This window comes from Lepidochelys olivacea (genome assembly GCF_965140295.1).
Source record: "Lepidochelys olivacea isolate rLepOli2 genome assembly, chromosome: 11".
In the NCBI taxonomy this organism is placed as follows: Eukaryota; Metazoa; Chordata; order Testudines; family Cheloniidae; genus Lepidochelys; species Lepidochelys olivacea.
Window position 1 is genome coordinate 344795 of NC_140421.1, and position 12837 is coordinate 357631.

At 46.8% G+C, this 12837-nt stretch overlaps 1 protein-coding gene across 5 annotated transcripts in view; it reads right to left on the bottom strand.

Moving 5' to 3' along the window:
• The window catches only part of SLC4A3 (solute carrier family 4 member 3), a 78114-nt gene that overhangs the window by 25119 nt on the left and 40158 nt on the right, over positions 1-12837 (bottom strand). For all 5 annotated transcript variants that reach the window (XM_084642955.1, XM_084642952.1, XM_084642954.1 and 2 more), the window contains one exon: positions 12315-12414. In XM_084642955.1, coding sequence (XP_084499081.1) covers positions 12315-12414 — 100 coding nt within the window. The remainder of the gene's footprint in view (positions 1-12314; positions 12415-12837) is intronic.

Consider the following 12837-nt stretch of genomic DNA (forward strand, 5'->3'; position numbering starts at 1 on the left):
CCAAGGCACAAGAACATAAGAATGGCCATACTGGGTCAAACCAAAGGTCCATCTAGCCCAGGATCCTGTCTTCCAACAGTGGCCAATGCCAGGTGCCCCAGAGGGAATGAACAGAACAGGGAATCATCAAGTGATCCATGCCCTGTCGCCCATTCCCAGCTTCTGGCAAACAGAGGCTAGGGACACCATCCCTGCCCATCCTGGCTAATAGTTATTGATGGACCTATCCTCCATGAACTTATCTAGTTCTTTTTTGAACCCTGTTATAGTCTTGGCCTTCACAACATCCTCTGGCAAGGAGTTCCACATGTTAACTGAGCATTGTATGAAAAAATACTTCCTTTTGTTTGTTTTAAACCTGCTACCAATTAATTTCATTTGGTGACCCCAAGTTCTTGCGTTAAGAAGAGGAGTAAATAACACTTCCTTGTTTACTTTCTCCACACCTGTAATGATTTTATAGACCTCTATCATATCCCCCCTGAGTCATCTCTTTTCCAAGCTGAAAATTCCCAGTCTTATTAATTTCTCCTCATATGGCAGCCATTCCATACCCCTAATAATTTTTGTTGTCCTTTTCTGAACCTTTTCCAAGTCCAATATATGTTTGTTGAGATGGGGTGACTACCTCTGCACGCAGCATTCAAGATGTGGGCATACCATGGATTTATATAAAGGCAATATGATATTTTCTGTCTTATCTATCCCTTTCTTAATGATTCCCAACATTCTGTTTGCTTTTTTGCTGCTGCTGCACATTGAGTGGATGTTTTCAGAGAACTATACATGACGACTCCAAGATCTCTCTCTTGAGTGGTAACAGCTAATTTAGACCCCATCATTTTATATGTATAGTTGGGATTATGTTTTCCAATGTGCTTTACTTTGCATTTATCAACTTTGAATTTCATCTCCCATGAGGATGCAGAGTGAATGTCCATCTGACACAGACAGTGTCAGGGCATGATGTGCATCACTTAAATCCTGGTGAACCAGGCATAGCTGAATAGGAGTGGTTGGACCCCAGTGTAGACCCTAATGGTCTGAGAGGGAAATATAAAGAATATTTTTTAACACAAGGAAGGATAAGTAACCAACTAGTAACTAACTATAAACTTTTAACTATTTCTGTAAGTGTGTAACAAGCTAGTAGGGACACCACTGGGAGCTCTGTCTCTGGAGGAGGATGTTTGAGAAGGAGCTGAGGGGGTCGGTTTGCACGTGCTAGATGAGGCACCCGTGGTGCCACGAGACAGGAACCGTGCATGCACAACCCAGACGGGCACTGCTGCTGAAATTCTCCAATCAACGCACCGACCCCTGAAGAGGAGCACCCACAGGGCCATCACTTGAAGAAGAGCGCAATTGCTCCAGCCCTGCAATCATTTTTATGTCTCTCTTCTGCAGTCTCTCAAATTTTTCAACATCCTTTTAAAATGTGGGTACCAGAACTGGACACAGCATTCATGGGCAGGTAGAGCCCCCCTTTGGGGCGACTAGTCCCCAGCTCTGCCCCTTCCACCTGCACCCTCCCCACAGCTGGAGTCCCAAGACCCCCCTGCCCTGCTCACCTCCCATGGCCGGAGCCACAAGCCCCCGTCCCCCTGCCCTCCTGCTGGTCGCAGGAGCCCGGGGCTGGCTGAAGCCCGGAGGGCCCCCTCCCCACTTGGAGGAGCCCCAGGCTGGACGAAGCCCTGAGCGCCTCCCACCTTGGCTGGAGGAGCCCCAGGCTGGCTGAAGCCCCGAAACTCCCCCTGCCTGGAGGGCAGAGCCTCACCTGGCCAGTTATACCCACCACCCATGGCAGGGTTCCAAACTCCATCTCACCAGTGCCATATACAGAGGTAAAATCACCTCCTACTCGCTACTTTTGTTTATGCAGAATGCAGGCCAACAGCACTTGTACTAGCATTCTGATCACTGGGTCACCCTGGAGTAAACCTCATGGCAAAATTGTGCCCAGATGATATATTTGGGGATGGGCTGGAGAGAGCTACAACTCACTAGCACAGGAAGGAAGTGCGTGAGGGAAAGACAGACACTGGCAGGCTTTTGAGAGTCAGAGCCAAGAGCGATCTTTTGAGGGAAGATACCTTCTGTCTCCCCTATCCTTGGCGGAGTGAGCTAGGCAATGTATGCCATGATAAGTACAGAGCGTCACCAGTTTGTAAGGGCCATGTGGAAAGAACACCGTAAATAAAATGCACAAGATGTTTGACCAGAAGAATGTCTGAGTGGTTTGTGGCTAGACAAGAGACAGGAGCAGGACAACACAATGTCACAACATCCCAGGACCGTATTAGCACTTTTTGCCACAGCATTACACTGGCAGCTCATGTTGAGTTGTTTGGCCACTATGACCCCTAAATCCTTTTCAGAGTCACTGCTTCCCAGGATACAGGCCCCATTTCTGTGGGTGTGGCCTGCATTCCTTGTTCCTGGATGTACAACTCTGTATTTGTGTTAAAATGTATTTTGTTTCCATGGATCCAGCCTTGAGCGAGGGTGTCTCCAGGTGGTCTTATACTTCTCACCTTGTCTAAAGAGGGTGTTCGTGATAATCATGCCACTTTCTAAAGCATTTGCTCAAGAGGAGGATGCCGTTGGAGTTAGCTTTTCCTACTCCTTTTCCAATAGTGCCATTCCAGAGATCTGACTCCTGCCCGACACTAGCGTTAAAATCTCCAAGGAGAATGATCTTGTCCTCCTTGGGAATGTTGGTCAAGACTTTGTCAAGATCTGTATAGAACTGCTCCTTGATATCCGCGATAGAATCAAGTGTTGGGGCATATGAGTGTTGCTGAGCTCAGGACGAAGAGTCATAAGACATTCATTGTTTCCTACCGGCAATTCTGTAAGCTGAATGACAAACTTATTCCTAACAGCAAAACCGACACCATGAATGCACCTGTCCTTTGCAGATTTTCCTTTCCAGAAAAACGTATAGCTTCCACCTTCTCCTTTCAGTTGACCTTCATCTGGGCACCTTGTCTCACTCAGGGCAGTGACACTGATGTTATATCTCACAAGTTCCCTGGCGACGACAGCAGTTCTTCTTTCTGGCTGTATGTTATCTTTGTTATCCATTAGGGTGCGAACATTCTATGCAGCAAAAGTCACTGTCTTTTTATAGCTTCAACCGCCGGCAGAGTGATCCCACTGGATGTGGTAATCCAGCCAGAAGTGTATAAGACAGCCTAGGCTTAGGGCACCTTTTCTAGCCCTCTCCCCATGTGGGATGAGCAGAGGTGTGATAAATGAAGGGGGGTAGCTACCTTTTATGGACACCCTGCCAGCCAGTTAGCTATAAAATCCCTGTTAGTAGCTGTTCTCTACTTGCTTCACCTGTAAAGGGTTAAAAAGTCGGACTGCGTGCATAGATAAGGGGAAAAAGAAAAGGAGTACTTGTGGCACCTTAGAGACTAACCAATTTATTTGAGCATGAGCTTTTGTGAGCTACAGCTCACTTCATCGGATGCATACCGTGGAAACTGCAGCAGACTTTATATACACACAGAGAATATGAAACAATACCTCCTCCCACCCCACTGTCCTGCTGGTAATAGCTTATCTAAAGTGATCATCAAGTTGGACCATTTCCAGCACAAATCCAGGTTTTCTCACCCTCCACCCCCCCACACAAATTCACTCTCCTGCTGGTGACAGCCCATCCAAAGTGACAACTCTCTACACAATGTGCATGATGTGGACTATAAGCCGTCAAGAACACTATCCCTGATAATGTCACGGCTAACCTGGTGGCTGAACTTTGTTACTTTGTCCTTACCCATAACTATTTTACATTTGGGGACAATGTATACCTTCAGATCAGCGGCACTGCTATGGGTACCCGCATGGCCCCACAGTATGCCAACATTTTTATGGCTGATTTAGAACAACGCTTCCTCAGCTCTCGTCCCCTAAAGCCCCTACTCTACTTGCGCTATATTGATGACATCTTCATCATCTAGACCCATGGAAAAGAAGCCCTTGAGGAATTCCACCATGATTTCAACAATTTCCATCCCACCATCAACCTCAGCCTGGTCCAGTCCACACAAGAGATCCACTTCCTGGACACTACAGTGCTAATAAACAATGGTCACATAAACACTACCCTATACTGGAAACCTACTGACCGCTATTCCTACCTGCATGCCTCCAGCTTTCACCCTGACCACACCACACGATCCATCGTCTACAGCCAAGCTCTGCGATACAACCGCATTTGCTCCAACCCCTCAGACAGAGACAAACACCTACAAGATCTCTGTCAAGCTTTCTTACAACTACAATACCCACCTGCGGAAGTAAAGAAACAGATTAATAGAGCCAGAAGAGTTCCCAGAAGTTACCTACTACAGGACAGGCCTAACAAAGAAAATAACAGAACGCCACTAGCCGTCACCTTCAGCCCCCAACTAAAACCCCTCCAACGCATTATTAAGGATCTACAACCTATCCTAAAGGATGACCCAACACTCTCACAAATCTTGGGAGACAGGCCAGTCCTTGCCTACAGACAGCCCCGCAACCTGAAGCAAATACTTACCAACAACCACATACCACACAACAGAACCACTAACCCAGGAACTTATCCTTGCAACAAAGCCCGTTGCCAACTGTGCCCACATATCTATTCAGGGGACACCATCACAGGGCCTAATAACATCAGCCACACTATCAGAGGCTCGTTCACCTGCACATCCACCAATTGATATATGCCATTATGTGCCAGCAATGCCCCTCTGCCATTTACATTGGTCAAACTGGATAGTCTCTACGTAAAAGAATAAATGGACACAAATCAGATGTCAAGAATTATAACATTCATAAACCAGTTGGAGAACACTTCAATCTCTCTGGTCACGCAATCACAGACATGAAGGTCGCTATCTTAAAACAAAAAAACTTCAAATCCAGACTCCAGCGAGAAACTGCTGAATTGGAATTCATTTGCAAATTGGATACTATTAATTTAAGCTTAAATAGAGACTGGGAGTGGCTAAGTCATTATGCAAGGTAGCCTATTTCCCCTTGTTTTTTCCTACCCCCCCCCCCCCAGATGTTCTGGTTTAACTTGGATTTAAACTTGGAGAGTGGTCAGTTTGGATGAGCTATTACCAGCAGGAGAGTGAGTTTGTGTGTGTATGGGGGTGGGGGGGTGAGAAAACCTGGATTTGTGCTGGAAATGGCCCACCTTGATTATCATGCACATTGTAGGGAGAGTGGTCACTTTGGATGAGCTATTACCAGCAGGATAGTGAGTTTGTGTGTGTGGTTTTTGGGAGGGGGGTGAGAGAACCTGGATTTATGCAGGAAATGGCCCAACTTGATTATCATGCACATTGTGTAGAGAGTTGTCACTTTGGATGGTCTATCACCAGCAGGAGAGTGAATTTGTGTGGGGGGGTGGAGGGTGAGAAAACCTGGATTTGTGCTGGAAATGGTCCAACTTGATGATCACTTTAGATAAGCTATTACCAGCAGGACAGTGGGGTGGGAGGAGGTATTGTTTCATATTCTCTGTGTGTATATAAAGTCTGCTGCAGTTTCCACGGTATGCATCCGATGAAGTGAGCTGTAGCTCACGAAAGCTCATGCTCAAATAAATTGGTTAGTCTCTAAGGTGCCACAAGTACTCCTTTTCTTTTTGCGAATACAGACTAACACGGCTGTTACTCTGAAACAGGTAAAGGGAAGTGAGTGGGCACCTGGCCAAAAGAGCCAATGGGAAGGCTAGAACTTTTTAAAATTGAAACAAGACTCCCCATTTGTCTGTCTGTGGTTGTTCTCCCGGAGAAGGGACACAGAGCAGAGCCAGGAATGAAAAATCATCAAATCATCCCTAGAAACTACTCATTTGAAACCCCCGATATGTAAGTAGATCAGGAAATGTCTAGGAAGATGCAATTAGGTTTGTCTCTTATTTCTTTATGGCTTGTGGACTCCCCTGTATTAACCCCAGGTGCTTTTGTTTTGCTTGTAACCTTTAAGTTGGACCTCAAGGAAGTTATTTTGATGCTTAATCCTTATAAGTGGTTCTTTTTAAAATCTAGCAATAGTCTGAGTTTTTAGATGTATTTTCTTTCTTTTGGTTTTTAATAAAATTTACCTTTTTTAAGAACAAGATTGGATTTTTGTGTCCTAAGAGGTCTATGCACATGCTGTTTAATTAGCTGGTGGCAACAGCTGATTTCCTTTGTTTCTTTCTCAGCTCTTCCCCGGAGGAGGGGTTGTGAAGGGGCTTGTGGATACCCCACAGGAAGGAATTCCCAAGTGCTTCTTCCTGGGTTCTCAAAGGGGGTTTTTTTGCGCTTGGGTCATGGCAGCATCTACCCATCCAAGGTCAAAGAAAAAAGCTGTAACCTTGGGAGTTTTATTCCAGCCTGAAGTGGCCAGTATTAATTTTTAGAATCCTTGCGGGCCCTCACTTTCTGCACTGAAAGTGCCAGAGTGGGGAATCAGCCTTGACAACAGGGGATCCTAAAGAGGACTGCTCAGTCACGATAGTAGCTGCTGAATTGCACCCATCTCAGTCCAGGTGCCAGATGACCATCTATCGCCGCCTATGTGCAGATTCGTGGCTAGGGACTGCCAGATTCACTAATCCTGTCCCTGTCCCCTGTCACCACTAGTCCGTCACCGCAGGGCTAGGAAAAATATTATTTCCCATGGTAGAAGCCTGTGCATGATTTCTTTTAACGTGGGGAAGCTGGTGCACCTACAGTGACCACACAATCATGACAGCTTGGAGGTATGAGGCCCAGTGGCAGGGAAAGTCCAAGACGACTGGAGATCTCCACTTGCTGCAGCCTTCATGCACTTTCACAGCCGTTGAGATCCAAGGACCCTCTTCCACCTGATCCACCATTAAGGACTTGGGGGATTGGACCATGCTTTGTCTGGGACCTCCCCTTAGACCTATTCACCTTGGGAAACCCTACCACAAACATGAAGCTCCCGACAACTTAGCTCTGAGGATCATTGGAACACGCAAGCCCCTTCACCACAACAAGATGATGGTCCCCAAATAGGGGCTGCTATGCCTACAGCTGATGATGATAATGAAAATCTCTGGAAGGGATTAAAGACTGCCATTCTCTCTGCATGTGCTGAGTCCATTGGCTATGTCACCCGCCATCACCAAGATTGGTTTGATGAGAATGATGCTGAAATTCAGGGCCTGCTTGACCAGAAAATAAAAGCTCATCGCATGTGGCAAAATGACATATCACACCAGCAGAAGAAAGAGTCATACAAGCAACTTAAGGCTAAAACCCAAAGGAAAATCCGTGACATCAAAAATAAGTGGTGGCAAGAAAAGGCCAAGGAGATAGAGCTTTATGTTGATAAACATGACATGAGGAGGTTTTTTTCAGGCAATAAGGGCCATTTATGGCCCATGTTCCCATAGACGCACATCACTCCGAGCCCAAGATGGTTCAACGTATTTTAAGGACAGCGAAGCCATCAAAGCCAGATGGAAGGAGCATTTTGAGTTACTCCTGAACCGTGAGTCAACTGTCTCTGATGCCACTATTGAATCTATACCTCAACAACATGAAAGGAATCTCTTGCTGACCCCCCCGCCCCCGAAGAAATAACGCGAGCCACTATGAAAACTAACAACAACAAGTCAGCAGGGCCAGATGGCATACCAGCTGAAGTCTATAAGTTTGGAGGTGAAGAACTGGTAGGGAAGCTCCACAAACTTTTTTTTTTCATACCTGGTATAATGAGAAGATTCCAGAAGACTTGAGAAATGCTAACATTGTTACAATCTTTCAGAAAGGAGGTAAGTCAGAGTGTGAAAATTATTGAGGCATTGCCTTGCTATCTACAGCAGGGAAAATTCTTGCCCGTATCCTCTTAAACTAATTACTTCCCCTTGCTGAGGAAATATTGCTGGAATCTCAGTGTGGTTTTAGACCGTCCAGTCGGACAACTGACATGATCTTCATTGACCGCCAAATCCAGGAAAAATCTTGGGAACAAAATCAGGGCCTGTTCATGGCTTTCATCGATTTGACAAAGGCCTTTGACTCTGTCAATCACGAAGCCCTGTGGAAGGTGCTGGCCAGGTTTGGCTGCCCTCCAAAATGTATTAAGGTCCTAAGACTTCTCCATTATCAGATGACTGCCACACAGTTCTCTGTAATGGTCTTGAGAAGGAACCTTTTGTCATCAAAACTGGGGTTAAGCAAGGATGCATTGTTGCCCTAACCCTGTTTTCCATCTACTTAGCAGTCACTTTTATCCTTGTTAAAGATCACTTCCCCAGCGGAGTTGATATTTAATACAGAATGGATGGGCGGCTCTTTAATCTTTGATGTCTCTACTCAAAATTTAAAGTCTTCAGGGTGTCCGTTACTGATCTTCAGTATGCTGATGATTGTGTTATCCTCGCGCACACTGAGAATGACCTTCAGCCCATACTGGATTTTCTTGCACAAGCTTACCGGAGCCTCACTCAATATTGAGAAGATTAAAGTGTTCTATCAACCTGCTTCAGGCCTTGCACATGACCCACCACAAATAACCATTGAGGGACAGACTTTGGAGACAGTCGAGCACTTTTGCTACCTCGGTAGTCAACTTTCTCAAAATGCAAAAATCGACAGTGAGACCCAGCACAGAATCCAGTGCGCAAGTGTTTCCTTTGGGAAATTGCTCAGATGTGTTTTCATGGACCATGACCTATGGCAGGACACCAAGATCCAGGTCTATGAGACAATTGTTGTTCGTACACTCCTCTATGGATATGAAACCTTGGTGACCTATCAACAGCACCTAAAGAGTCTGGCAAAGTATCACCAACGATGCCTCTGGAAGATCCTTTGCGTCAAGTGGCAAGATCGCTGCACTAACGCCAGCATCCTCTCTGAAGCCAAGGTCACCAGCATGGAAGCAATGATCCTTCTGCATCAACTTTGCTGTGCCGGACATTGTGTGCGGATGCCAGACTCTCACCTCCCAAAACAAGACCGCTACTCTCAGCTCACCTATGGTCAGAGATCCCGTGGTGGTCATAGGAAATGCTACGAAGACACACTGAAAGCGCATCTTAAGAAAACTTATGTGGATATCACATGCTGGGAAGAGCAAGCCACCAAACAACCCCAATGGCATCCTATCCTCCATCAGGCAGTGGCCTGCTTCGAGGAGAAGCGCCTTGCCCTCAAAGCTGAAAAGAGGGAGAGCAGGAAGGAAAAAGAAATAACTTTCTCCCAGCAGGCAGCTGACCCACCACAAAATGTCTGTACCTACTGCAGGTGGATTTGCGGTTCCAGGATTGGACTCCTGAGTCATCTCAGGATCCATATGTAAATCCATGGTAAAGATCATCCTTGAATCGAGGGATCACCAATCAATCAATCACCACTGATATTGTACAGTGTCCTTTTTTAATCAGAATGTTGTGCAATATTAAGTCAAACATACATCGAGGCAGTTATCTCATCAAAGAATTAAATCAGGTTTGTTTGGCAAGACCATTCTCCATAAAACAGTGATGATTGGTATTAATTATTTTCCAATCCTTTAATTTGTTATTAATTGAATCCCACACCAGCTTCTCCATTACGTTGCCTGGGACCGATGTCAAGCTAACCAGCCTACAGTTATCCCCATCATCCCCTTTGCACTTTTTGAATACTAGCACATTAGCATTCTTCCACCCTTCTGGAATTTCTTTGTTATTCCAGGATTTACTAATAATTAACAGCACCAGGCCAGCGATCTCCTCAGCTGATTCTTTTAGAATAATAGAAGATTTGGGTTGGAAGAGACCTCAGGAGGTCATCTAGTCCAACCCCCTGCTCAAAGCAGGACCAACACCAACTAAATCATCCCAGCCAGGGCTTTATCAAGCTGGGCCTTAAAAACCTCTAAGGATGGAGATTCCACCACCTCCCTAGGAAACCCATTCCAGTTCTTCACCACCCTCCTAGTGAAATAGTGTTCCCAAATATCCAACCTAGACCTCCCCCACTGCAATTTGAGACTGCTGTTCCTTGTTCTATCATCTGCCACCACTGAGAACAGCCAAGCTCCATCCCCTTTGAAACCCCCCTTCAGGTAGTTGAAGGCTGCTATCAAATCCAAACTCACTCTTCTCTTCTGCAGACTAAACAAGCCGAGTTCCCTCAGCCTCTCCTTGAAAGTCATGTGCCCCAGCCCAGTGATCATTTTCATTGCCCTCCGCTGGACTCTCTCCAATTGTCCACATCCTTTCTGTAGTGGGGTGTCCAAAACTGGACGCAATACTCCAGATGTGGCCTCACCAGTGCCCAATAGAGGGGAATAATCACTTCCCTCGATCCGTTGGCAATGATCCTACTAATTCAGCCCAATATGCCATTAGCCTTCTTGGCAACAAGGGCACACTGCTGACTCATATCCAGCTTCTCATCCACTGTAAGCCCCAGGTCCTTTTCTGCAGAACTGCTGCTTAGCCAGCGGGTCCTCAGCCTGTAGCAGTGCACGGGATTCTTTCATCCTAAGTGCAGGACTCTGCACTGGTCCTTGTTGAACCTCATCAGATTTCTTTTGGCAAACTCCTCCAATTTGTCTAGGTCTCTCTGGACCCTATCCCTACCCTCCAGCATATCTACCTCTTCCCTCAGATTAGTGTCATCTGTGAACTTGCTGAGGGTGCAATCCATTCCATCATCCAGATCATTAATGAAGATGTTGAACAAAACTGGCCCCAGGACCGACCCTGCTTGATACCGACTGCCAACTAGACATCGAGCCATTGATCACTACCCGTTGAGCCCAACAATCTAGCCAGCTTTCTATCCACCTTATAGTCCATTCATCCAATCCATACTTTTTAACTTGCTGGCAAGAATATTGTGAGAGACCGTATCAAAAGCTTTGCTAAAGTTTTAGGTCTCCCTGGTTCAAGTTATCCAGGCCTGCTGATTTAAAAATGTTTATCCCCAGTAGATGTTGTTTAACATTCTCCCCTTGGTTACTGATTGACCAAAAAGTACTTCATCATCTCCATGTGCTACGAGTACATCATCCCGCTTCTTTCCAAATACAGAACGGAAATACTTCTGCTTTCTCTGCATCATTAGCCATTTTACATCTCCAGCTAGCAACGGGCCTATACCATTGCTAAGATTTCTTTCATTCCTGATATCCTTAAAAATACCTGAATCAATGTTCTGCACTTCATAACTCCAAATTTACATTTCTTGGTATCCATTTCCCCTTCTTTTCATTGGCTATGGATTGCTTTTTCTATTCCTAGTAGTTCCTCACAGTCTCTTCTAGTCTTGATGAACCTAAATAATTTTGTGTCCTCTTATTTTTCCACCTCCCTGCTCACCCCTTTTCCTACGTCCCCATGCTCAGGGACGTCTCCACTTTCAACAGTTTCCTCTGAAGCCAGTTCCAATGATACCTCCTGACCCATTTCTTCCCCACCAAAATTCCTGAAGTAAGGAGTCTGCAGAAAGCAGACTGTAGGAAAGAGTCTGTAGGATGGGAGCTGGCCCCTCCCCTGCTCTAGAGTCTCCTTGTGAGAAGGAAGAATGTATCTGTACTGTCTCCACTGTGAGGTCCACACAGCCAGCAAGAGGCCACCCTGACCCTTCCTCAGCCAGCCCAAGTGCCTGGGGAAGTGTCATTCCACTGGCTATTGGGCAGCTTCTCATACCAAAACTCACACAGCACTGCAGGGTTCATACCAAATTCCACCGGTGAGGCTCAGGGCCTTTACCCAGCCTGCTTAAATAGGCTCTGAAACTGGCCCGAGCATGCAGCTTTAAGCAGAGATGGGCAAAACAATTTGGAAATGCACCACACTGAAGTGTCACTGGAAAGTGAATCCAATGCTTGACAAGGTTCTGAAACGTTCAATGAAGGGTCACCACCCAATATTCCTCCCTCCCAGAAGGGGGTTGAGATGGGCAGAGCTAAACATTTGCCTGCCTCCCAGTCCCCACTCTACTCCCCACCATCCAAGCTGGGAGCAGCTCTTCCTGGGGAAGGTCCAGGGATATGCTGTCCCCCCTCAGGGCATGGCCTGGCAAGCTGACTGTAGCAGAGAGGCTTTTGGGGCCTGAAGGATACCCCCAAAAGCCACCAAGTCCCCCGTAAATGACAGCAGGAAGAGGCAAGAAGGAGCTATTGGAGGGAGGTTCTCAGGGCTTAGAAAGTGGCTCCCTCTCCCCTTAAAGTTTGGATAACAGGGATTGGCATCCAAATACTCCGGGCAGGTGAACGCATGTGTCTGGCTAGGCCCCAGCCTGGGCTCTGAACTGGGCCTTCCCAGCGGGGTTCTGACTGGCACTTCTTACCCACGAGGACCACGGACGCCTCAGCATCATCAGGAATCTTCTCCATCAGTTTCAGATATTTGCCACGATGCCCCTCGGAACTGTGCAGATGCAGATTTTTCTATCCCAGTCAGAAAGAAACAGGTGAGGACTGGACTCCCAGGACCGACTCCTCCCCTCCCCAGCCCCCTGCGTCACCGGGCCCGACTCCTTCCCACCCCCACCCAGCCCCCTGCATCACCATTTACACTGGGCCAGACTCCTCCCCTTCCCCACTCAGTGCTGCATGTCACTATTTACACCTGAGCCTTATTCCCCCCCTGCCCCCGCACTGCATGTTGCCATTTACACCTGGATCTAATTCCCCACCCCCTCATGTGTTGTCATTTACTCTTGGGCCTGATCCCCTGCCCCGCATTTCACCATTTACATTGGGCCTGACTCCCCCAGCTGCCCCTCACCATTTACATCCAGGCTCAACTCTCCCTGCACCATCATTTCACCTGAGCCCAAGTGCTGCCCCCCACCTCCACACACACACACA